Source organism: Triticum aestivum, chromosome 4B (genome assembly GCF_018294505.1).
Source record: "Triticum aestivum cultivar Chinese Spring chromosome 4B, IWGSC CS RefSeq v2.1, whole genome shotgun sequence".
Taxonomy (NCBI): Eukaryota; Viridiplantae; Streptophyta; class Magnoliopsida; order Poales; family Poaceae; genus Triticum; species Triticum aestivum.
In genome coordinates, this window is record NC_057804.1 from 63,464,019 (window position 1) to 63,488,740 (window position 24,722).

A 24,722-nucleotide genomic window follows, 5' to 3' on the forward strand; every position below is an offset into this window, starting at 1 on the left:
GTCCCGGTACAATACCGATAACCCCGAAACTTGTCCCGATGCCCGAAACAGGACTTCCCATATATAAATCTTTACCTCCGGACCATTCCGGAACTCCTCGTGACGTCCGGGATCTCATCCGGGACTCCGAACAACATTCGGGTTACTGCATATACATATCCCTACAACCCTAGCGTAACTGAACCTTAAGTGTGTAGACCCTACGGGTTCGGGAGACAAGCAGACATGACCGAGACGACTCTCCGGTCAATAACCAACAGCGGGATCTGGATACCCATGTTGGCTCCCACATGCTCCACGATGATCTCATCGGATGAACCACGATGTCGAGGATTCTATCAACCCCGTACGCTATTCCCTTTGTCTATCGATATGTTACTTGCCCGAGATTCGATCGTCGGTATCCCAATACCTCGTTCAATCTCGTTACCGGCAAGTCACTTTACTCGTACCGTAATGCATGATCCCGTGACCAGACACTTGGTCACTCTGAGCTCATTATGATGATGCATTACCGAGTGGGCCCAGTGATACCTCTCCGTCATACGGAGTGACAAATCCCAGTCTTGATCCATGTCACCCAACAGACACTTTCGGAGATACCCGTAGTCTACCTTTATAGTCACCCAGTTACGTTGTGACGTTTGGCATACCCAAAGCACTCCTACGGTATCCGGGAGTTACACGATCTCATGGTTTAAGGAAAAGATACTTGACATTGGAAAACTCTAGCAAACGAACTATACGATCTTGTGCTATGTTTAGGATTGGGTCTTGTCCATCACATCATTCTCCTAATGATGTGATCTCGTTATCAATGACATCCAGTGTCCATAGTCAGGAAACCATGACTATCTGTTGATCAACGAGCTAGTCAACTAGAGGCTCACTAGGGACATGTTGATGTCTGTTATTCACGCATGTATTACGATTTCCGGATAACACAATTATAGCATGAATAAAGACAATTATCATGAATAAGGAAATATAATAATAATGCTTTTATTATTGCCTCTAGGGCATATTTCCAACACTACGCGCATGCAGAGTTCACTACCCTGGTAGTTACACTATGGGCGCTGTGGTCTGCTCGACAGAAAGCGATCCATGAACATATTTACCAGAGCCCTTTTTCAGTCCATGCTTTCATCCAGTCTTATATCAACGAGCTCAATGTTGTTCAGGCAGGAACGGCGAGACAACCTGGCGCTCCGGTACAGCGACCAATGGGTGGATCGCTCCGCCGGCGGGGCTTACAAAAATAAATGCCGATGCTGCAGTAGGGAGGGGACGGAAACATGGAGCTGTGGCGGCAATATCAAGAGACAGCACTGGCCAGTTCCTGGGGGCGTCGGCTGTGGTTTTCGGAGGCATATCCGATCCAGCGACACTCGAGTGCATGGCGGTCAGGGAGGCACTAGCCCTCGCTGATGATCTGAATGTGACAGACATCAAAGTGGCATTAGACTCGAAGGTGGTGGTCGACGACATCCGAGAGAAGAACCCAACGGAGTATGGAGCGGTTATACATGAAATAATAGAGCATAGTTCATCTTTCCATTTTTGTAATTTTTGTCATGAATTTAGGAGCTCGAACACCGAGGCTCACAAGCTTGCGAGGCACGCTTTATCCCTTCCGGTAGGCCGACATGTTTGGTTGGGCCAGCCGGATGGACTCTCTTTTGTCCATGTAAACATTGTGACCTCATAAATAAAGCTTCGGGAGTTTGTCTCAAAAAAAAATTGCCCTACCTTGTTACCTGGAAAGGTAAGAATGTTCTTGTGGCGTTTGTCCAAGCAGTCGCTACCCACAAATGATGTGAGGGCTCATAGGCACATGACAGACTCCCCTGCATGCGGTATTTGTGGCTCGCCAGATTCATGGAGACATTCACTGGTCAATTGTACGATGTCGCGGTGCATCTGGGCCCTGGTCGATGATGAGATGGCACAAAAATTGATATCAACCACGGAACCCAGTGCAAAGAACTGATTGTTCACACTGATGGAGCTTTTGTCACATGAAATGTTTGTCAAACTTTCAGTTACATTGTGGGCGATCTGGACATCTCGTCGGAAGGCTATTCACGAAGGCATATTTCAAAGCCCTCATGCTACACACTCCTTTGTCAACAGATATATTGAAGAACTTGAAATGATTTCTGGGAAGGAAGAGACGAGGCGAACAGAACCTCCAATGCAGGGACGAGCGCCGAGACCTAGTCGACCACCCACGGGATTTCATAAAATCCATGTGGATGCAGCGACATGCCAAGGTAGAGGTGGAGCTGTTTCAGCTGTGTGCAGAGATGGCAACGACAACTTCGTCGGCAGCTCAGCTCTGGTGATAGTAGGTGTTCAGGACCCAACAACACTTGAAGCCATCGCGGTGAGGGAGGCTCTATCACTTGCAACGGATATGCATATTCAAAACGTGGTGGTCTCTTCGAATTGCAAGCAAGTAATCATGGATATAAAGAACGATACAGATGGAAGATATGGAGCGATCATCAAGGAAATCAAGATCCAATCAACTTTTTTCAATTGTAATTTTATTTTTGGAAGTCGTAGAGTCAACGTTGAGGCTCATAAACTAGCCAAGTATTCTATTACTCTTGGTCCGGGACGGCACGTTTGGTTTGGCCAATCCCATGACCAAAGATGTATGCCACACTCTGTGGTCTATGATGAATAAAACTTGGTTTCCCCCCTCAAAAAAAAATTTGCCCTACCTTGTTTGTCTAAAATATTTTTTTTTGCCCTACCTTGTGTTTCTAAAAAGAGACTTTTAGATTTCAGTCCTTAACTCGAACCCACTACTCAGATTTACCCCTAATTTCAAAATATGCTCAAATTTGCCCTTCTACCATTATGTGGTACTCCCTCCGTTCGGAAATACTTGTCATTGAAATGGATGTATCTAGATGTATTTTAGTTCTAGAATCTAGATACATCCATTTTGATGACAAGTAATTCCGAACAGAGGGAGTATTACAGAAATACCCCTGAATGATTTTTTTTGTCAGGTCTTCTCTACTTTATAAGCTTGGCAACGTCCCTCTATAGCTGCTGGTGCTTTCCGTTCTTTTGTAGCATTCTTGAGCTTCTCCATGGATGACAGTTCTTGTTTTTGGGTGTTTATGTTTTCAGGGATGCTACAAAAGAACGGAAAGCATCAACAATTACAAAGGGATGTTGCGATGCTTATAAAGTAGAGAAGACCAGACAAAAACATCGTTTAGGGGTATTTCTATAATACTCCATCCGTCTGAAAATACTTGTCTTAGAAATGAAAAAAATGAATGTATCTATAACTAAAATAAGGCTAGATACAACCATTTTTAGGACAAGTATTTCTGGACGGAGGGAGTACCACATAACAGCAGAAAGACAAATTTGAGCACACTTTGAAATTCAAGGTAAATCTAAGTAGTGGATTTGAGTTTAGGGCTGAAAATGTAAAAGTCCTTTGTAAAAAAAAACAAAATTTCCCCTACCTTGTAACCACCAAAAAAAAAAATGCCCTACTTTGTATCACTGGAAGGTGGACCCGAGCCTTTTTTTGCATCGAAACTGCTACGTAGACGATGCATGTGTGCACGACACTAGGACGACGGGCAGTCCAGCCGCTGATATGCGCTGGATAGTATGCATGGACGGCTTGATATGTGCTGTCGTGCATGAGTCGTCCGCACGGCGTCGTGTGTATAGCAGCGCCGTTTTTGCATTAAAAAAAGATGGTCCCGAGAGCTGATTACCAACCGAACCCCGACAAAGTATCCTATTGAAAGTTTGAAATTCAGTTTCAATGGAGGTAATCGAAACCGGAGCTAGAAACGAAGCGAAGCTTGGCGTGAACCTAGGGAAGCACAAAGGTGATTTTGCCAAGTACTGTTTAAACGCTGGGCTAAACGTACACGATAGGAAAGGCGATATATTCAAAATGTATCGATCAATGAGCATTCAGCAAAAGTTGGCCAAACAATCTATAACATCGTCAATCAAATGGTTCCAAATTCATTTCCTTTCACAAGGAACGCACTCAAGTAACACAAACTTACACACAGAATGGTTTCAGCAGTAGTCATCCTTGCTTTACTGCCCATGAGCAAGGGCAATCAACTACAAGAAATACAGGTTTATTTTTCACAAGTATCCGTAAATCATGGGCGTTTTCCCTGTCTGCTGTTTTTACTTGTACAATATAAGGTTAATTGTCCTCTGGTGCAGGTGCGGGTTCAGATGCAGCAACAGTAGTAGCGAAATTACTGAGGCCCAACTTAAACATGTCGAGATTCAATCCGTTGTTTACTAGAACACTCGTAACTCCCATTTTCGATACCTGAAAGCAAGAGGTACAGAAATTAGTTAAGGCCGCTCAGAAACATGCTCCTTATTTTGTAAAAAAGAACTATTTACACATGCATAATGATCACAGACTGCAATATCACACCGAAGGACCATTAGCTAGAACCAAACAATAAAAGGAGCATACAAATCTGGCGCAGGACTAAGCTACAAAGGTTCAAATCAAGGAACTGGTCTTACTGACTGAAAAAATTATTCAAGGAAAACCAACCACAGTACGATAGGGAGCTTCCAGAAAATGAGTGTGGGAAAGATGTCTTCCTTGGAAGAAAAAACCAACACAGTTTCAGCTTACATGCCTATGTAATCTTAAAGCTAGATCACATGACTTATTTTGAAGCATACCTCTCACTAGAGGCCCCATATAAACTGAAATTTTGAAAAACAGCAGTTGACCCTTGGGTCATGCATTTTTTTTTTCCAAAGTATTCTTGTATTACTGAGAAACTCAGATTGGGGCATGCAGTTACAAGATGAAACCACAATAATCTAGTTTACCAAACAAGCTTCAGCTAGACTGTGCCTGAAAACAACGAGAAAAACTTATAAAGCTTACTCAAAATACTTATTCTACATACTAAGGCTGTGTTCGGCATTGTGGTGGGTTCTCACAATCCTGTTTGCCCCGCCCACTCTCTCCTATTTTAGTGTTTGTATGACCCACTTTACTTTTCTGGCTAATTTTCCAAAGTAAATTTATAAAATAAGCACGACAAAACACAGTTCAGCAACCGCAGCTGAGCCTAAGAGCAATGGTAAGACAAAACCACAATAACCTAGATGAGCCCTGAAAACAGACAGCGTAAGAAGAACTTTGAAGCTTGTAGCAAATATTAAATCAACAGACTAAGAGTCAACAATATATATGCACCACAAATTTGATGCAAAACCTGGCAAGTTGAATAAAACTCCACTGGAGACCGCATACTGAATATTCTGTATTAAGATGTTCAACATTTTTCGATAGTACTTATGGATTAAAGGATGACTGCACTAAGAATTAGGACATTACCGATTGAATATTCCTGTCCTCATCGTCAAAGAACAGCATGGACTTGTATGGAACCCCAGTTTTTCTGTGGATCTTTTGGAAATGCTCTGTCTTGTGAGTCCAGCTGGAGAATATTTCCTTCATACAGACCAAGAGTCCAAGAGTAAGCAATACATCCAGTTCTTGTTACAAAAATGTGTGCATGCTTAACTAGGATCTATGAGTTCAAGACAGAGGTGTATACCATGCATTGTCATAGACGATCGCACATCAGAGCAGTGGCGGACCGTAAACAGAATCTAGGGGGGGGGGGGGGGGGGCTAAAATGGCAGCACACGGCAAAATCAGCTAGGGAGATTAGAGTGGACAGGTAACTTAAAGTGAGTTTACCAATAGGACCATTTTTTTGCATCAAATTCTTTTGGAGAGGAAGGGGGGTGGGGTGGGTGGGTGGGTGGGGGGGGGGGCAGGACCCGGGATTGTCCCGCCGACGCTCCGCTCTGCATCAGAGATATTTCAAGTGATGTTTTTCCCAGGACTTTGTACAGAACAGAGCATGAATAATTCCATGCAGTGCTTTTCTAGTACTAGATTAATAAGATGTGGTATTTATTGTGTACTAAGTCTAAAGTTAAGGTGTTTAACAAAATTCGGGTGGCATACTGGCATGTCAACTTTCTCAATCAACAAACCTCAAATCTGTACGCAATTTCTATCTATATTTCATGAGTCTTTCAGTGATAATGAGACATGTTTATTGTGCACTAAGCTTAAGATGAAATAACAAGATCAGCTTCCAACATTCTTGATTCTGCTCCCATTCAGCTCGCGGCTTTCACGGTCAAATCAAAGGAAGGAAGACATTCACTCGTAAATATCCGTTCCCAATGTGCTCCATGCTTGGTGCATCAAAGAACCATTTTGCACGCATGCACATGCCCAATTTTAGCTACTTTTACATCACAAGGCTGACTGCAAACAAGCTGACTGAATTCCGGTGCGCTGAGGATGTACTAAAACCAGCTGCCGGGAGAGCTTTACCTGTGCGACGAACATGGGCTGGAGCTCGAGCTTGTCGATGAAGACCCTGGCGATGTCGGAGGTGGGCGAGCGCGACGCAATGGCCATGTCGACCCCCTTCTCCTTGAGCGCGCAGATGATGCCCTTGGCGTGGCGGTACAGGCTGGGCGACTCCCTCTTGGAGCGGCACTCGCTGGTGAATGAAAAGCGTCAAATCACCGGCCGATAACAGCGGAATCGGGGCCGAGGAGCGGGGCGTACCAGTAGAAGGGCCACAGGGTGTAGTCGAGGTCGAAGACGACGAGGCGCGGGAGCACCTGGAACAGGCCCAGGATCTGCAGCGCCTCCGCCTTCACGCGCTCGTCGCCCATCCCGGACGGCCGAGCTGCTTCTGCTGCTGCTGCGGCGGCGGCGGTGGCGGAGATTGCTCGCCGGCGGCAGGGAGGGATTGGTCGCCCGGTTCAACGGCGTTCGGCTGGGGCAGGTAAAAAGGAAAGGATGTGACGACGAGATCAAAACGCGTGGAAAGACCAGACGACCAGGCCCATCCTGTCCCGGTAATCTCTCTACTGGGCCGGTACAATCGAGCGGGCCGGGCTCTTCGTGTTCCTCGCCGTGTCCGGGCCGGTCAGGCCCGCACCACTCGGGCTCTCTCTCTCTCTCTCCATAACACCAGACCGGGAGGGGTTCTGCTCCCCAACCGGCGCCCCCGAAACCCCTTGACGGCCGGACCGCCGCTGCCGCTGCCGCCCGTCGCCGCGCCCCTCCTCGGCGTCCTCCGGAGGACGCCATAGTACTGCGGCATCCCCTCCACACCCGCTTCCATCAAGCGGTGTTCACCAGCAGGGGGGAGGGGGGCTCGATTCGGCTGCTGGGAGCGGAGGGAGGAGCGGCCAAGATGTCGGATTTCCAGACCTCCACGCACCGGGAGCGGTGGATCTTCCAGCCGCAGGACCTGGTAGCCCTCCCTCTCCGATCCGTTCTTTCTTCTTCCGTGCTCGGTGCCCAGGGTTTGCTTTGGCCTGGGACGGCTACCCTATACTATAGCATGCTCTGGACATCACATGGTAATGGTATGCTGATGCCTGCGATTCTGCTTTGCAGGTGAATAAGTGGACTACGGCGAACCGGCGTTCAGCGGAGATCCTCGCCCAGGTTGGCTTCTCCCGACGCCATTGCATTCCTTCACTTGTTTATTTAATATTTAGCTTATGTGTGGCTGCTCATTTTGTGTTCCCTTCGTTTTTTTGTGAAGTATGGGACGACGCGGTTGAAGGTGGACCCTGTTGATGGCTCGATATCGAACCCAGAACCTGTGCCTGATCATGGTATGCGCCATTTGATGGTTTCTGCTGCCTATATGTTTCCATGAGTAGCCATGAGCTTCAGAAGCGATGTCTATGTGCTGATTTCACTTCAAAGTTTTGTTCTTTCATAGTTATGCTTGTTTTCCTTGTTGGCCGATGTTCATCATAATTTTTTTTGCGGAGTTTGTTCAACTACTCGCATTTAGATGTCTTATAGTGTTAAACCACTGTTTGGATTCAGTTGTTGGGAGCTCGAGTGTGAAGCCTCTATCCTGCGAAGAGGAGCAAGTGATGCGGATATTTTACGAGCAAAAGATTCAAGAAGTGTGCAGAGCATTCAAATTCCCCCACAAAATTCAGGTAAAGCATTCCTCTTCCAAGAGACCGTGCCTTTGCTAGCTTATTAGTGATCGAATGCTAACAGCCAGTTGTTGCTTTGCAGGCTACAGCGATAATATATTTCAAGAGATTCTATCTACAGTGGTCTGTAATGGAGCACCACCCAAAGCATATTATGTAAGCAGCAGTGGTAACCTGAATAGTTTCATGGTTAGGAACACATAAAATCCTGGTCTATGAATACTCGGCTACGATTCACTTCCCTCTCAAACGTAGCTAGAAAACTAGGCAAACGAATGGGACCCTTCATACTTCTGTGCAAAGTGAATATGTGTATCCTAATCAAAGATAAAAGTATGAGCGTCCATAGTGTTATGTTCCTATCAATGTTATTTCCTGACCCTGTTAGTATTTGCCAGTGGCCAAGTTAATCAATTTTATTTTGACAGGTTAACTTGTGTATATGCTTCTTGCAAAGTGGAAGAAAATCATGTGTCTGCTGAGGAACTTGGCAAAGGGATTCAGCAGGATCACCAGATTATTCTAAATAATGAGATGATTGTTCTGAAAGTATGCAATTTTCATATTCAAGTTTTATAGCACCTCCAAGCAAACAGAACGGGACACTAAATTTCTTGCTTTCTTGCAGTCTTTAGATTTTGATTTGATCGTTTATGCTCCATATCGTTCTATCGAAGGATTTATTGATGACATGGATGTAAGTTCTGTGTGAACATTCCATTATATTCAGCATTTTTGTCCATCGTATTTTAGCTTATCCTATGGCTGCATTGGCTAATGACATTCTTTTTTTTGTTCTATGAAGGATTTTTGTAGGGCAGGTAATGGTGCACACCAACGGTTGAAGGTCATACATTCCTTTCACCCTTTTGCCATACTGTTCAAGAACACATTAATAAAAAATGTTTACTGTGTTAGCCTTTTCTGATATGTGTACTTAAATTATGTTCTATATTCTCGATGTTTCCCAATAATCACTTACATAATCATAGTATCTTGTACAAACTGCGAATTCATGCAAGCTTTATGACTGCTTATACAAACAATAACTAAAGCATCCACTGCCAAATTTATAAAACCAGTTTAATGTAAAAGAAGCCCTTTCACCTTATTTCTTACATGAAAGGAAAGAAAGGTAATATGAATAACAAAACATGCAAGCTTTATGACTGCCCTGCTTATGCATCAGATGTTTGTATTGTAGGATTTGCATCGAACTGCGAATTCTGAGGTTGACACAATGATGTTGACTGATGCACCTCTTCTCTATACTCCTGGACAGGTAGCCTTAAACTATAAATACTATGGTTAATCTTCAGTTAGTGTGCTACTCCAGTACATCACTGTCATTTTCATATTTTTCTTGGTTAATGTGCATTGATTAAGAAAGCTTAATCCCCAGCGTCAAGCTTAGGGTATTCAAACCCCAGAGTTTGTACCAATTTCTTAGGCGATCTGATTGGATAGTGCGTTCCATTTTTTTTACAGTTGGCTTTGGCTGCTCTGTACAAGTCCAACGCTGCACTCAGTGTCCTTGATTTTGAAAGGTTGCAAACTTATCTTTGTTTATTATGATCTTAATTTGTGAGAACTCTGTGTTTCACGATGCAATATTTTTTCCTACATTTAATCATTGTTGATCTTGCGAAATTCATTGATTGTTTGCAGATACTTGGAAAGTGTTTTTTCAAGGCAACACTTTGATTGTCCAGTCGAACAATTTATTCAGATAATCAGTTTAATCAATCACCTGGTAAGAATGTTTACCTGGCTTGGCACAAATACAGTTTATAACACAATCATGTAAACTCCCACCAATAATTGTTCTTTAACTGTGTGTTTCATTTCACCGGTCTGCATGAACACTTTGTGTTAACAAAAAAGAATTGATCAAGGTGGTGCTTGGTTGAACATATGCCACTGTTTAGGGTATTTAAACATTGATGCCCTTATCAGTACCTTTGGCGTTGCCTCTATTATCTGTGTATGTATATATGCAGGTTAGCCAGCTTCAACTACCTGGCACGAAAGAAATGAGGCATGCTGATCGCAAGCTGAAGCATTGTTTGGATCCAAGCTCAAGCTCTCATGATGAGTAAGCTCTCTGACTCCACAAGCCTGGATGCCCTCCATGATTGTTACCCTCATGTGCTCATGCTTGCTATCTGAAAACTTCTACAGCCACAAGAAGAAAGAAAAGAAGTCAAAGCACAAATCGAAAAGAACTGCCAGTGATGCCCAGCTGTAAGTACCTTGCACACCAACACGCATGTTTGAGGATGTTCTTTCCAGTCTTGCATCTGAATTTATGCCGCGTAATGCTTCTCCGCAGCAACAGCTAGAAATCGTGCCGTTGGGCAGCTGTGCAGTGTAGGAACCAGCTCTGGAAAATGTGGTGGTAAGAACTTGTACCGTGCTACGTGTGTTAGCTACGCAACCAAATTAACATACGAAGTATTTTTGGTCTACTCAGGCTTTCCGTTTGATGAGGTTTCGATTCCAAATTTCTCCAGCCATCAGATTGGTGATGCTCAGCTGATCTCCTCAGCAGCCCAAGTCTTGGCCAAGGACAGGCAGTTTTCAGATGAGGCGTCCTTTAGGCGAGTGCTGTGCTTTTTGTAACTCAATAATGATTTTATTAGAGCGGCTTAAATCTTGGGCGCGAGGGGAGAGAAACTTGGAGATGTAAACCATTGGATGCTATTTTGTTGTAACTTGATTTTATTAGAGTAACATAGGATAACTCCAACATTTCGTCTGCTTCGTTTGGGCATTTTTCGTTTCGTGTCTAATCCCCCCCAAAAAAAGGAATTGGGTCGGGTTTGTGTCCACACGGACCACTCGGTGTCCGCCCATGGACCATGCGGTGGCCACCCAATGAGCACGAGGTAGTCCGTCAAACCCTAGGCCACAGTAATTGCCCATACAACACATTAACGGTCGCGCAAGGGGCGCATGCTCGCGACGTCCACGTAGGACTAGCTAGCCGACAAAAAAAACAGTCGAAGGGACAAAAAGAACGGAAGGGTTCGCTCGCTCAGCGTCAGCCCCTGATTCCTCTACCTCTCCCTCGTCTACAGCCGCCGCGACCACCCCTTTCCCTGGACGTCTTCCTTCCCCTGCAGCTGGCGCCCCCACCCCTTCTCTCCTTCCCTCACCATCTCCCCCACCACCGATGAGGTCCTCCCCTCTTCCTCGCCCCAGATCGACCAGCAGGGTCGGATCCTGCCGCCATTCGTGCATCTCGCCCTCGTCATCGGCCGCCGCTGCCGTGCCCCCCCCCCCCCCCCCCCCCCCCGCGCTGCGCGTGTCGTTGTCTTGTCCTTAGCGGGGCGCCGAGGTTCATGGATCTCAAGGCCGGGAATCGAGCCCCAGTTCTGGATGCGCAATAGGTGTTTGAGGTATGTCCCAACAGATGCTCCTGTGCTTTGAATACTATACACTATGATGTTATTAGCTACGTTTGAATGAGAATTAATTAACACTTCCGCCTTCATAAGACATCCAGTACCGCACCATGAAAGAGCGGGAGATGCCGAGCTACATCAGGATGCCGTTCCCTCTGATGCCTCTCACGTCTCTCTTTTCTGCCCTTGGTTCGACTCAATTCGATTTGGATGTTGCATTGTTGTTACTCATGAAGGTCCGATTTGCTTTACTTCCTGATGCGGTCACGCAGGTCGCCATTAAGGCCTCGAGCTGGCTGCGACCAAGCACGACCTCTAGCTCGCCCTGCACCGCGATTGCAGTCGCGCGGCTGATGGCCATGGGCTGCTCCACGCACGGACGACAAGCACGGCATCCGCGATCAAGGTGCTCTTGCCCCTCTTCTCTTCCCGGTGGCTCTATCCATCTCCCCCTGTTTGATTTGGCTGTCGTTCCAGATCGTTAGTCGCTAATTGGAGTAACTCTATTGGTTAGAATTATTTAGATGCAACATTTCGGATTTGCAGTGCGTGGTAATCCTGTTGAAGGTATGCTCTTGTGTTTCTTCAAGTTCCAACTATGATTTTAAATTGGGGCTAAGCGAGTGAAGAGATTTAGGTTCGTTATGTTCTCACCATTGCTAGGGCTTTCATGCTAGACGGACATTTCTGTGCGACATGGCAATGTGAGTGTTTTCCTACTTATGTTTAGTTCCTGAATCTCAATAAAATAAAACTATAAAAATCCTGAGCTACCTCTACACTCACAGAGCTTACAAGTTGGCATAATTAGGATGAACACACATCTTTACCTTATCAGGGTGACCCCCAACAGGAAGTAGCTTCGCATCTAATGAGAAGTGATACGCGCAACCTTGTTTTATGCTTGCTCGAACTGAAGAGATCTCTTGGAAGATAAATGTTGTGTTGCACATGGAACTTAATATAGAACAAAGTAATGATAGTTAACCACTTAATTAGCAGTAAAAAACCAGTCTACACTGTACTGAAATATAAAGGTTTAACCACTTAATTAGCAGTAAAAAATAGTCTACGCTGTACTGAAATATAAAGGTGGGAACCTGGATGGCTGTACCTTTTTCACGATGATCATTTGGCATACTTCTCTGAAGAGAACAAACTAAGGAACCAATGGAGCTACCACATAAAACAGTGAAAGAAAATAGGAAGAAAATAAGCTAGGATGTGATCCTGACATGGCCATCAGACTTTGTGGCGATGTTGACAGTTTCTTACAACATATGTTTGGTTTGTTTCCACTACAAGGCAAAGCAAGGGAAAAGAACAGGTAAATCTTGTGTGGCTGTGTGATGCATTTCTTGTTGGTATACGACTATGACGGTATTACCGAATATTATTTATCTTTTACCTTTCTGAATCTTGTAGCACAACAGAAACATGATTTTGTGCTATTGAATAATGCCTCTATTAGTTTTGATGGATTTAGTGATGATTTGTTGATTATGGTAGTGGGGATTTGGAGAGAATCAAGAAGTTGCCACATGAACTGTCATTTATCTCTCTAACTTCCATTTAGTAAAATTTCTATTTCTGATGTTCTACTCTTTCTGAATTTTTATGTGGTGCATTGTGAAGATCCTTCTCTGCTACAGGAGAACCTGAGATGCAACATCAACGTGGTGGTCATATATCAGAAAGGCAAGTTCTTATGAAAGGAAGGTACCATACCAATACCTTGATTCCCATTGGGCTGCAAATCTGCTGCTTTGGTGTTCCTCCAGTCAGTGTGAATGGCTGTTTGTAGGTCAACATCTCCGGCGGCAGGCCAACGGGCACCATCTCGAGCCATAGGTGCGTGTACGCCGCATACTGTCTTGCCTTTTGATTGCATAATCTGCACTGTAATTGTGGCCTAGCCGTCGTGTAATGCATGTATGCTAGGAACACATGTTGTACATGTCTGTTTTGTGTCAGTGATTTGGTTTTCTGTTGATTGTCTGAATGAAATGGTGGCATTTAATGTGTGTACCATTTTGACCAGCAACCATGAAAATGATTGAGTTGCTTACTACATGTCATGTTATATGCACTGGTTTTCAGATAATGGTGTGGAGCTTGAGGTAGCTTAATTTACACCCATTTATTTGATGTTTTGACCAGTCATGAGTAAGGGCAACTTGTCGTGTTTCAAGTTTATGAGAGAAATAATTTGTATATTGCACACACATGCCTGGTTCAAATATGAGGTGTATGATGGAGTAACTTAGTCTAATTCATTACATACCTGTATTGGATGATTTATTTGTTGGACAATTTGCTCTGCTCCTGAAATGTCACTATGTTTGGGAGTTATATTATAGCTTAGTATAATTCGTTCCATACTTGTATATATGGGTGATTTATTTGCTGTACAATTTGCTCTGCTCCTGAAAAAATAGGACTAGCAGCAGCACCAATCGTTTGCTTGAACCAAGTGTTATGCTGCCATTACAAATAATCAGAAGAGACAATGCTTATAGATTCTGCTCATTTGTTGTACAATCTTATTCTGCAGAACCTGCATGAGAGACAAGAAACACAAGGTCCATTATGAGGTGAGGGTTCTGCTGTCCCAATTTTTCTTCCAGTTTATGATCAGGTTTCTTCCTGTCGCTTGCTTTTCTCTTCCTTCCATGGTTCACTGATGGGGCTGTAGTCTGTACTAGGATTGAAGTAGGAAGCTGCCAGAGGTGTGTAATTCATGTACGGTGAGTGCTTTGCTTGGATCAATTGTATGTACCCCCTGAGTTTTTAGATTCATAGCAGTTGACTGATCTTAATGTGGGGTGCTATTTCAGTTATAAATGTTCTTTTCCTGATGTACATGAATGGTACTTTCTGATTTGGCAATGAATAGTTTGTTCGATCTTTTGATAAGAGGTGTACGAATGTGATTTAAAAGAGTGCTATTATTTGTGAAATTGGTATGTTGATAAAGCTCACAAGAAATCTTAAAGAGAGATGGACCCGAAGAGAAGATTTGAGCAAAGCATGAAAAATGTCTCTTATTTGTACTGTCAACACTTTAACAACTACGACAACTTGATTAGTGCGCACAGTAACATATTGGTCATGATCTGGACATCTCCATCGACCAAATATACATTGTTAGCTTATTATTTCTGTGAAATTACACTAGCAATAATGCACTAGCTCTTCTAAGTGTCAAGTACATAGTTTTTTTGGCTGGTAACCCTTTTGAGGATAATTGTCAGTGTCATAGTGATACGTGTAACAGAAAAAGTTATGTAAGCTCCAAATAATACCGCCTCATCTGCGCTGCCTGTCTTCTCGCTAAACTAAGCATATTGTTATACAGACACTTAACAAATACAACAGCTTGATTAGTGCGCATAATCATGCCTAAGAGGCGCCACCAGGTGACGCCCCAGCCACTAGTCTATGGTGCAAATGTTGTGGAAGTGAACCCCTTGGAAGCATGACCATGAGGCCGGCTCAACCGCAGGTATATCCGACGTGTATTGGGAGGTGGCTGTCGGCGTTCTAGGATCGGGGTACCCAGACTTGCCTGCCTGTGGCCTAGCACGCGGGCTCAACGACGGCCTGGTACGGCCCAGCGGCAAGGCCTCTAGGACAAGAACCTCGCGAGGGCCCCCGGGCTCTCGAGGCGGACGACGCGAAGACCTCGAGGCCCCTGATGACGTGAGCCGCGACGACGAAAGCCAGGCGGGTGCAGACAGTTTCCTCTTCGGTGCTAAGGGAGCAAGGGTAGACGTAGGTTCCCGAGGAAGGCCCCAAAGGTTTCCATTCCGGTGCAACGAGACTAAGACCACAAGCTCGGTCGGACGGATGTCATCGCCGAGCCCACCGCTGCATCATGGCCAAAAGCTTTGCAGTCAAAGACCACCTTTCGTCAGGATAAGATGTACTCCTTGCCCCCTTTCAAAATTGGCTGTTATGGGATCCCTTCCCGCCAGTTATGAGGGAAGAGGACCAAGGCCACTATAAGTATAGGCTAGTTTCCACCATAGGGGGGATCAGATCCATTCCACCTTCACTACCCGAGCCTTGCGAGGCTGCTCATCCACTGTACTAGTTCATCCACACCTCCTCGTGAGGCCAATCCACCACAAAGCAGGAGTAGGGTTTTACACCGCAAAGTGGCCCGAACCTGTGTAAATTGCCGTGTTCATCTTTTTCCCTGCTCGCGCACACTCGACGAGGCTATGCCGTGAGGTGGTGAGCTTGAGACTAGAGTTGGTTGGGATCTTCGCACACGCCCGAGAGTTCGAACCTTCGTGGGTCTGCGGAGCCCTGAATCCGATATTTGGCGCGCCAGGTATGGGGCTGTCAAAATCCTCCTTCCAGTTCTGCTTCGTCTCCGCTCCATCGCTCCCATGGCCGACAAGCTGAGTCCGCGCCGAGCGCCGGGCTGCTCGCGTCGCCCAGACGATGCCCGTGGGCCGCGGTGTCCCTCGCCACTCTGCCTCTTCCGTGGCTAATGCTGCCACTGACCCCGCCGCTCACGAGCAGCAGGACTCATCGCTGCCATCCTCCGTGCGGCGCGACGGCCGCACTGCTACTCAGTCTCTCACTCCCGCCACGGTGTCGTCCTCCCACGCTCGCCGCGGGCCGGTGCGTGGCTGCTCATGGCGCGTGAGCTGCTGCGCTACCGCCCCGCCGACGAGGGCCACGATGCCTGGCTCAGCCGCATCATCAAGCTCATCAACACCGCCGGCGAGGCCCCGACGCCTTCCCACTCGCTCCGTCCCCCATCGTCTCGTGCGGGTGACGTGGCCCATGGCGCGCCTCCTCCTCCTCCTCTGCGTGGCGCCGACCCTGACCCACCGCGTGGAGCACCGGTGCCCGCACGGGATAGGCAAGCTGCCAGGTGGTGCAGCGGCCACAAGGTGACACGAGGTCGCTCCTCGCACCATCGTGCCAACACCAGGACCACGCGCCGCTGGAGGCAGTGGCGCGTGGACGTCAAGATCGAGCCCCCTCCATGCTTGTTGCGCCCGTGAGTGCAACGGGCTGCCGCGCCTTCACCCCGAGGCTGCGCCGCGTCGCCTGGCCTAACAAGTTCAAGCCAGACCTGCCTCCATGCTACGACGGCACCCCCGACCCTGCGGAGTTCCTCTAGCTCTAGTCGCTGAGCATCAAGGTGGTGAACGGTGATGACAAGGTCGTGGCGAACTGGTTCCCCATGGCTCTGAAGGATGGCGCGTGCTCTTGGCTCCTTCACCTCCCGAGGGATCGATCTCCTCCTGGGATGAGCTTCGTGAGTGCTTCATCGCCAACTTCCAGGGTATCCGCGACCACACCACTGCAGTGAATGACCTGCAACGTGAAGCAACAGTCGGGCAAGACTCTGCACAAGTACATACAACGCTTCATGGATGTCCGCCTCAAGATCACGAAGGGATCGGACGAGGCCATCATCTCGGCGTTCACCGATGGCTTCAGAGACGTCAAGATGATAGAGGAGCTTTCCATCCACGACGACTTGTGCTCGGCCCTGGAGATGTTCAACCTGGGGAACAAGTGTGCAAGGGCCGAAGAGGGTCCCCTCTCCCTCCTCGAGCTTCCGGAGGCCGACCCTGAAGACAAGAAGGCCAAGGCTAAGGAAGTGAAGCGCAAGGGCCCCACCGTGCTTGCGGTAGAGCCTGAGATGAAGCGCGACTGCGACCATGATGAGCCTCCCAGGGGCAACTGCCCGTTCTGCGTCTTCCACAACATACACAACCACAACACCAACGACTATCAGGAGCTCAGGGCACTCCGTGACGGGTGCCTCGACCGCCGCCCCGTGCGCGGAGACCGTGGCTACGGCCATGGAGGAGACCAGAGGCCGCTGGGACAACCACGACCCTCGCCAGGACTGCCATGACAAGCCTCGCGAGGACCGTTGGCGGGATCAGCCTCGTGACGGCCCCTGGAGTGACCAGCTTCGTGAGGACCGTCCCCAGGGTAATGCCGGCCTCCCTCCGCTGTCGCGGCCGTCAAGGAGAAATGATGACAACCGATAGGATGATGGGGCTGGGGTCTTCCAGGAACTCTGTGTGATCGCCTTCATCATGGGTGGTGTCCAGGCCCCTGCCTCGAACCGCATCTTCAAGCAGTTCTCTCGTGAGGTGAACGCAACCCTCCCGAGGCTTGAGGCCGCGCGTCCCCTCAGGTGGTCGCAGTACGCCATTACCTTCGACTCCAAGGACCACCTAAAGTGCTCAGCCGCAGCAGGCATGCTCCCCATGCTTTGCACGCCCACCATTAGCAATGTCCTCGTCACCAAGACCATCATCGATGGTGGCGCTTGGCTCAATGTCCTTTCTATCGAGACGTTCGAGACACTTCGGGTTCCCTATGATCAACTCATGCCAACCAAGCCATTCTTTAGGGTGACCGACGGGTCTACCGCCCCCCTGGGGCAAGTACGCCCCCCAGTCACCTTCGGCAAGCGCGACAACTACCACATCAAGCTCATCGACTTCGACGTCGCCCACATCGCCTCCCGTACAACGCCATCCTGGGGTACCCGGCCCTCGCCAAGTTCATGGCGGCAACCCACCATGGCTACAACGTACTCAAGATGCTAGGGTGCAGCGGCATCATCACAGACGCCTGCGATGAGAAGGATGTAGTCTACTCTCTTGAGTGCCCCTACCAGGCTGCGGCGGCTGAAAACTCTAATGATGAGGGCGACATCCTGCCTCCCGAGGCCACCCCCAAGAAGAAGCAGCTCCTCCCCAAGAGCCGTTAGGAGGTGATACGTCTACAACGTATCTATAATTTTTGATCGTTCCATGCTGTTATATTATCATTCTTGGATGTTTTACAGTCAGTTTATAACAAATTTATATCATTTTTTGGGACTAACCTATTGACATACTGCCCAGTATCAGTTGCTATTTTTTTGCTTGTTTTTTACTTCGTAGAATATTAGTACCAAACGGAGTCCAAACCTAATAAAACTTTTTGGAGAATTTTTATGGGCTAGAAGACACAGGATGACCAAAGAAGTACCAAAGGGGTGCCTCGAGGGGGCACAACCCACCTGGGCATGCCCTAGTGGGTTATGCCCACCTCGGTGGTTTCCTACACCGACTCTTCACCCTATAAATACCCAAATATTTCAGAAACACTAGGGGAGTTGACGAAAACACAATACCAGCCGCTGCATGTTCCAGAACCACGCGATCCAATCTAGACAACATCACAGAGGGGTTCACCATCCTCATTGGTGCCTCTCCGATGATGCGTGAGTAGTTCATTGTAGACCTACGGGCCCATAGGCAGTAGATATGGCTTCTTCTCTCTTTTGATCCTCAATACAATGGTCTCTTGGAGATCTATTTGATGTAACTCTTTTTGCGATGTGTTTGTTGGGATCCGATGAACTTTGAGTTTATGATCAGACCTATTTTATCCATGAAAGTTATTTGATTTTTTGATCTCTTATATGCATGATTACTTATAGCCTCGTATTTCTTCTTCGAATCTTTGGTTTAGTTAGTCCGACTATATCAATTTTTCTTGCCATGGGAAGAGGTGCTTTGTGCTGGGTTCAGCCGTGCGGTGTTATTTCCCAGTGACAGAAGGGGCAGCAAGACACATATTGATTGTTGCCATTAAGGATAACAAGACGGGTCTATTCCTACATGAATAGATCTTGTCTACATCATGTCATCGTTCTTATTGCATTACTTTGTTTCTCCATGAACTCAATACACTAGATGCATGCTGGATAGCGGTCGATGTGTGCAGTAATAATAGTAGATGCAGGCAGGAGTAGGTCTACTAATCTTGGACGTGATGCCTATATAATGATCATTGCCTGAATATCGTCATAATTATTTGAAGTTCTATCAATTTCCCAATAGTAATTTGTTCATTCATCGTATACTATTTTCTCGAGAGAAGCCACTAGTGAAATCTACGGCCCCCGGGTCTATTTTCCCATCATATATCTTCAGATCTTTATTGCTATTTGCCTTTTTTATTTATTTGCATCTTTTATTTTTCAGAACTATATTATCAAAACCCCAAAAATACCTCGCTGAATTTTATTTGCCGTTATTTTATTTACATCTACCAAATTATATCTTTACCAATCTTTTACACGGGAGGGATTGACAACCCTCTTACGCGTCGGGTTGCAAGTATTTTTTTCTTTGTGTGCAGGTACCGTTTACATAGTGTTGCTTGGTTCTCCTACTGGTCTGATAACCTTGGTTTCATCACTGAGGAAAATACCTACCGTAGCTATGATGCATCATCCATTCCTCTTTGGGGAAAAACTGACGCGTACATGAGCCATCAAGAAAGGATTTCTAGCGCTGTTGCCGGGGAGACATCATCAACATCTATCAGGTTCCTAATCATAAATCTCATATCCTTGCAATTTACATTATTTGCCATTTGCCTCTCGTTTTCATCTCCCTCACTTCACAAAAAATGCCATTTTATTTGCCCTCTTTTTTGTTCAATGTTTTTTCGTCAGATCTGTTTATGTGTGTGATCTTGCTTGTCTACCTTGTCACTATGTCTAGCACGACTCCTCCTCCTTTATCTCCAGATTTTGAAGTTTTATACTTCAAGCAGAGACAAGAAGAAATTTTGGAAGACGCTTGGTATAGATTAATGGAATCTTATCGCATTAGCAATCTTAAAGGAGAGGAAAGGATTTTGCTTCGAATTTTTTATATAGGATTAGCTTTGCATCATAGTCAACTTTTGGATTTTGCCGCTAAAGGGAATTTTATTGAAGTTGATGCTAATACTACTTATGAGATCTTAGAGGGGATCTTGGGAATCCCACCAACCAAAAATTACCTTTACCCAAGAAGGGGTTCAAATTCTAGAAAAGTTGATGATTTGCATAAACATATGGTCGAGTTGCAAAAATATAATGAACCTCTCAAACATATTAGTGGAAACCTGAATCGCATAAATACTTTGATTACTCTATGCAATAAACGGGTGGATATTTTAGATCTCAAAATGGTTTCTTTTCCTGAGAATTTAGGAAGCATAAAGAGTTTTGAGAAAGCCCTTGCAAAAGTTGCCAAAACTACAAATGACAATACTTAGATTTATGCATTATGCCTAGCCAGGGGCATAAAATGATATCACTTGTTGGGAGGCAACCCAATGAATAAAATTTATTTTTGCCTTTTCTTTCTGTTCTTGAGTGTTTGCACAATTATGATATTGTTATGATTGTGTTTTTATGTTTTAATTAGTGTTTGTGCCAAGTAAAGCCTATGGGATCATGTTGGGTGATAGTTGACTTGATCTTGTTGAAAAACAGAAACTTTGTGCGCCAGTGATACGTCCATTTTGCATCATACTTTTATATCGATATTTATTGCATTATGGGCCGTTACTACACATTATATCACAATACTTATGCCTTTTCTCTCTTATTTTACAAGGTTTACACGAAGAGGGAGAATGTTGACAGCTGGAATTCTAGGCTGGAAAAGGAGCAAATAATAGAGACATATTTTGCACAACTCCAAAAGTCCTGAAACTCCACGAAAGTCAGTTTTGGAATATATTAAAAATATTGGGTGAAGAAAGCACCAGAGGGGGGCCACCCACTGTCCACTAGGGCGGAGGGTGCGCCCTACCCCTTGGCCGCGTCCCCTGCCTCGTGGGCCACCTGGCAGCCCCCCTATGCCCATCTTCTGCTATATGGTGTCTTTTGCCCTGGAAAAAATCATAAGGAAGCTTTCGGGACGAAGCGCCACCGCCGTCTCGAGGCAGAACCTTGGCGGAACCAATCTAGGGCTCCGGCGGAGCTGTTCTACCGGGGAAACATCCCTCTGGGAGGGGGAAATCGTCACCATCATCATCACCATCGATCCTCTCATCGAGAGGGGGTCAATCTCCATCAACATCTTTACCAGCACCATCTCCTCTCAAACCCTAGTTCATCTCTTGTATCCGATCTTTGTCTCAAAACCTCAGATTGATACCTGTGGGTTCCTAGTAGTGTTGATTACTCCTTGTAGTTGATGCTAGTATGCATATTAATACCCCTCTGATTATGAACATGAATATGATTTGTGAGTAGTTACGTTTGTTCCTGAGGACATGGGAGAAATCTTGTTATAAGTAATCATGTGAATTTGGTATTCGTTCGATATTTTGATGAGATGCATGTTGTCTCTCCTCTAGTGGTGTTATGTGAACGTAGACTACATGACACTTCACCATTATTTGGGCTTAGGGGAAGGCATTGGGAAGTAATAAGTAGATGATGGGTTGCTAGAGTGACAGAAGCTTAAACCTAGTTTATGCGTTGCTTCGTAAGGGGCTGATTTGGATCCATATGTTTCTTGCTATGGTTAGGTTTACCTTAATTCTTCTTTGTAGTTGCGGATGCTTGCAAGAGGGGTTAATCATAAGTGGGATGCTTGTCCAAGGAAGGGCAATACCCAAGCACCGGTCCACCCACATATCAAATTATCAAAGTACCTAACATGAATCATGTGAGCATGATGAAAACTAGATTGACGATAATTCCCATGTGTCCTCGAGAGCGCTTTGCTTTATATAAGAGTTTGTCCAGGCTTGTCCTTTGCTACAAAAAGGATTGGGCCACCTTTTTGCACCTTGTTACTTTTGTTACTTGTTACCCTTACAAATTACCTTATCACAAAACTATCTGTTACCGATAATTTCAATGCTTGCAGAGAATACCTTACTGGAAATCGCTTGTCATTTCCTTCTACTCCTCGTTGGGTTTGATACTCTTACTTATCGAAAGGACTACAATAGATACCCTATACTTGTGGGTCATCAAGACTCTTTTCTGGCGCCGTTGCCGGGGAGTGAAGCGCCTTTGGTAGGTGGAATTTGGTAAGGAAACATTTATATATTGTGCTGAAATTTACTGTCACTTGTTACTATGGAAAATAATCCTTTGAGGGGCTTGTTCGGGGTATCTTCACCCCGACCAGAAGAGCAAAGAGTTGCTCCTCAACCTATTGAACCTACTGAAAATGTTTACTTTGAAATTCCTTCGGGTATGATAGAGAAATTGCTAGCTAATCCTTTTACAGCAGATGGAACATTACATCTCGATATGCACCTAATCTATGTGGATGAAGTTTGTGGATTATTTAAGCTTGCAGGTATGCCCGAGGATATTATCGAGAAGAAGGTCTTCCCTTTATCTTTGAAGGGAAAGACATTGACATGGTTTAGGCTATGTGATGATATTGGATCGTGGAACTACAATGGATTGAAATTGGAATTTCATCAGAAGTTTTATCCTATGCATCTGGTTCATTGTGATCGTAATTATATATATAATTTTTGGCCATGCGAAGGAGAATGTATCGATCAAGCTTGGGGGAGGCTTAAGTCAATGTTATATTTATGCCCCAATCATGAGCTCTCAAGAGAAATTATTATTCAAAAATTTTATGCTCGGCTTTCTCTCAATAATCGTTCCATTCTCGATACTTCTTGTACTGGTTCTTTTATGATGAAGACTATTGAATTCAGATGAGATTTATTGGAAATAATTAAACGCAACTCTGAAGATTGGGAACTCAACGAAGGTAAGGAGTCAGGTATAACACCTAAGTTTGATTGTGTTAAATCTTTTACGGATAACGATGCTTTTCGTGAATTTAGCACTAAATATGGACTTGAAAATGAGATAGTAGCTTCTTTCTGTGAATCATTTGCTACTCATGTTGATCTCCCTAAGGAGAAGTGGTTTAAACATCATCCTCCCATTGAAGTAAAAGTAGTAGAACCTATTAAAGTTGAAGAAAAGACTATCACTTATAATGTTGATCCTATTGTTCCTACTGCTTATATTGAGAAACCACCTTTCCCTGTTAGAATAAAGGATCATGCTAAAGCTTCAACTATGGTTCATAAGAGTAATGCTAGAATACCTACACCCCCTGAGCAAATTAAAGTTGAACCTAGTATTGCTATGGTTAAAGATCTCTTGGTCGACAATATTGATGGGCATGTTATTTACTTCTGTGATGAAGCTGCTAGAATTGCTAGACCCGATACTGAAAATAAACATAGACTTGTTGTTGGCATGCATGTTGTTTCTGTTAAAATATGAGATCATTGTTGTCATGGCTTATGTGATATGGGTGCTAGTGCAAGTGCAATACCTCATTCCTTATATGAAGAAATTATGCATGATATCGCACCCGCTGAAATAGAAGGTATTGATGTTACTATCAAGCTTGCCAATAGAGATACTATTTTGCCAATCGGGATTGTTAGAGATGTTGATGTCTTGTGTGGGAAAATGAAATATTCTACTGATTTTCTTGTTCTTGGTTCCCCACAAGATGACTTTTGTCCCATTATATTTGGTAGACCCTTCTTGAATACTGTTAGTGCTAAGATAGATTGCGAAAAGGATACTGTTACTATTGGTTTAGGGGATGTGTCTCATGATTTTAATTTTGCTAAATTCCATAGACAACCCCATGATAAAGAATTACCTGTTAAAGATGAAATAATCGGTCTTGCTTCTATTGTCATGCCTCCTATGATCCTTTAGAACAATATTTGCTAGACCATGAAAATGATATGTTTATGAATGAAAGAAGGGAAATAGATGAAGCATTCTTTAAACGGGGACCTATTTTGAAACACAACTTGCCTGTTGAAATCCTTGGGGATCCTCCTCCACCTAAGGGCGATCCCGTGTTTGAGCTTAAACAATTACCTGATACTTTAAAATATGCTTATCTTGATAAAAAGAAGATATATCCTGTTATTATTAGTGCTAACCTTTTAGAGCATGAAGAAGAGAAATTATTGAAAACTCTGAAGAAGCACCGTGCTGCTATTGGATATACTCTTGATGATCTTAAGGGCATTAGTCCCACCCTATGCCAGCACAAAATAAAGCTGGAGAAAGATGCTAAACCAGTTGTTGATCACCAACGATGGTTAAATCCTAAGATGAAAGAAATGGTAAGAAATGAAATACTAAAGCTTCTGGAGGCAGGTATAATTTATCCTGTTGCTGATAGTCAGTGGGTAAGTCCTGTACATTGTGTCCCTAAGAAGGGAGGTATTGCTGTTGTTCCTAATGATAAGGATGAATTGACCCCACAAAGAATTGTTACAGGTTATAGATCGGTAATTGATTTCCGCAAATTAAATAAATCTACTAGAAAAGATCATTACCCTTTACCTTTTATTGATCAAATGCTAGAAAGATTATCCAAACATACACATTTTTGCTTTCTAGATGGTTATTCTGGGTTCTCT

At 45.0% G+C, this 24,722-nt stretch overlaps 2 protein-coding genes and 1 long non-coding RNA gene across 9 annotated transcripts; 2 read left to right on the forward strand and 1 right to left on the reverse strand.

Annotated features, from left to right (window-relative positions):
• Window positions 1-3,962: 3,962 nt before the first annotated feature.
• On the reverse strand, window positions 3,963-6,910 carry LOC123091039 (magnesium-dependent phosphatase 1). The gene is made up of 4 exons (XM_044512430.1): window positions 6,641-6,910; window positions 6,401-6,572; window positions 5,381-5,497; window positions 3,963-4,342 (listed from the first exon to the last, which is right to left on the reverse strand). Exons 1-4 carry the CDS (start codon window positions 6,748-6,750, stop codon window positions 4,211-4,213), a joined length of 531 nt encoding a protein of 176 aa, XP_044368365.1. The 5' UTR covers window positions 6,751-6,910; the 3' UTR covers window positions 3,963-4,210.
• A 133-nt stretch (window positions 6,911-7,043) lies between these two features.
• On the forward strand, window positions 7,044-10,797 carry LOC123091038 (cyclin-H1-1). Of its 3 annotated transcripts, none has more exons than XR_006442750.1 (15): window positions 7,044-7,337; window positions 7,484-7,534; window positions 7,635-7,707; window positions 7,928-8,046; window positions 8,129-8,202; window positions 8,475-8,595; window positions 8,675-8,743; window positions 8,852-8,893; window positions 9,251-9,328; window positions 9,535-9,593; window positions 9,715-9,799; window positions 10,047-10,141; window positions 10,228-10,290; window positions 10,379-10,444; window positions 10,520-10,797. XR_006442750.1 is itself a non-coding variant. In XM_044512429.1 (13 exons), exons 1-13 carry the CDS (start codon window positions 7,278-7,280, stop codon window positions 10,292-10,294), a joined length of 993 nt encoding a protein of 330 aa, XP_044368364.1. In that variant the 5' UTR covers window positions 7,044-7,277. The 3 variants fall into 3 exon arrangements, 1 of the variants encoding a protein (XP_044368364.1); XR_006442751.1 differs by having other exon boundaries at window positions 10,560-10,797; XM_044512429.1 differs by lacking the exons at window positions 10,379-10,444; window positions 10,520-10,797 and having other exon boundaries at window positions 10,228-10,294.
• Window positions 10,798-11,325: 528 nt separating this feature from the next.
• On the forward strand, window positions 11,326-14,272 carry LOC123091040 (uncharacterized). 5 transcript variants are annotated; one of them, XR_006442752.1, is made up of 5 exons: window positions 11,326-11,447; window positions 11,547-13,172; window positions 13,258-13,304; window positions 14,008-14,047; window positions 14,149-14,272. It is a non-coding gene; the product is annotated as an uncharacterized lncRNA (long non-coding RNA). The 5 variants fall into 5 exon arrangements; XR_006442755.1 differs by having other exon boundaries at window positions 11,547-11,642; window positions 11,726-13,304; XR_006442756.1 differs by having other exon boundaries at window positions 11,547-11,622; window positions 11,726-13,304.
• The last annotated feature ends 10,450 nt before the right edge of the window (window positions 14,273-24,722 follow it).

Bases quoted from the DNA above. Each gene is read 5' to 3' on its own strand.
- LOC123091039 (XM_044512430.1), bottom strand. From the start codon at position 6,750: ATGGGCGACGAGCGCGTGAAGGCGGAGGCGCTGCAGATCCTGGGCCTG. The intron at 6,573-6,640 runs GTACGCCCCGCT...TTCATTCACCAG, and splicing joins ACCCTGTGGCCCTTCTACTG to CGAGTGCCGCTCCAAGAGGG. The intron at 5,498-6,400 runs GTAAAGCTCTCC...GTCTGTATGAAG, and splicing joins AGCCCATGTTCGTCGCACAG to GAAATATTCTCCAGCTGGAC.
- LOC123091038 (XM_044512429.1), top strand. From the start codon at position 7,278: ATGTCGGATTTCCAGACCTCCACGCACCGGGAGCGGTGGATCTTCCAG. The intron at 8,203-8,474 runs GTAAGCAGCAGT...TTATTTTGACAG, and splicing joins CACCACCCAAAGCATATTAT to GTTAACTTGTGTATATGCTT. The intron at 8,894-9,250 runs GTCATACATTCC...TTTGTATTGTAG, and splicing joins GTGCACACCAACGGTTGAAG to GATTTGCATCGAACTGCGAA.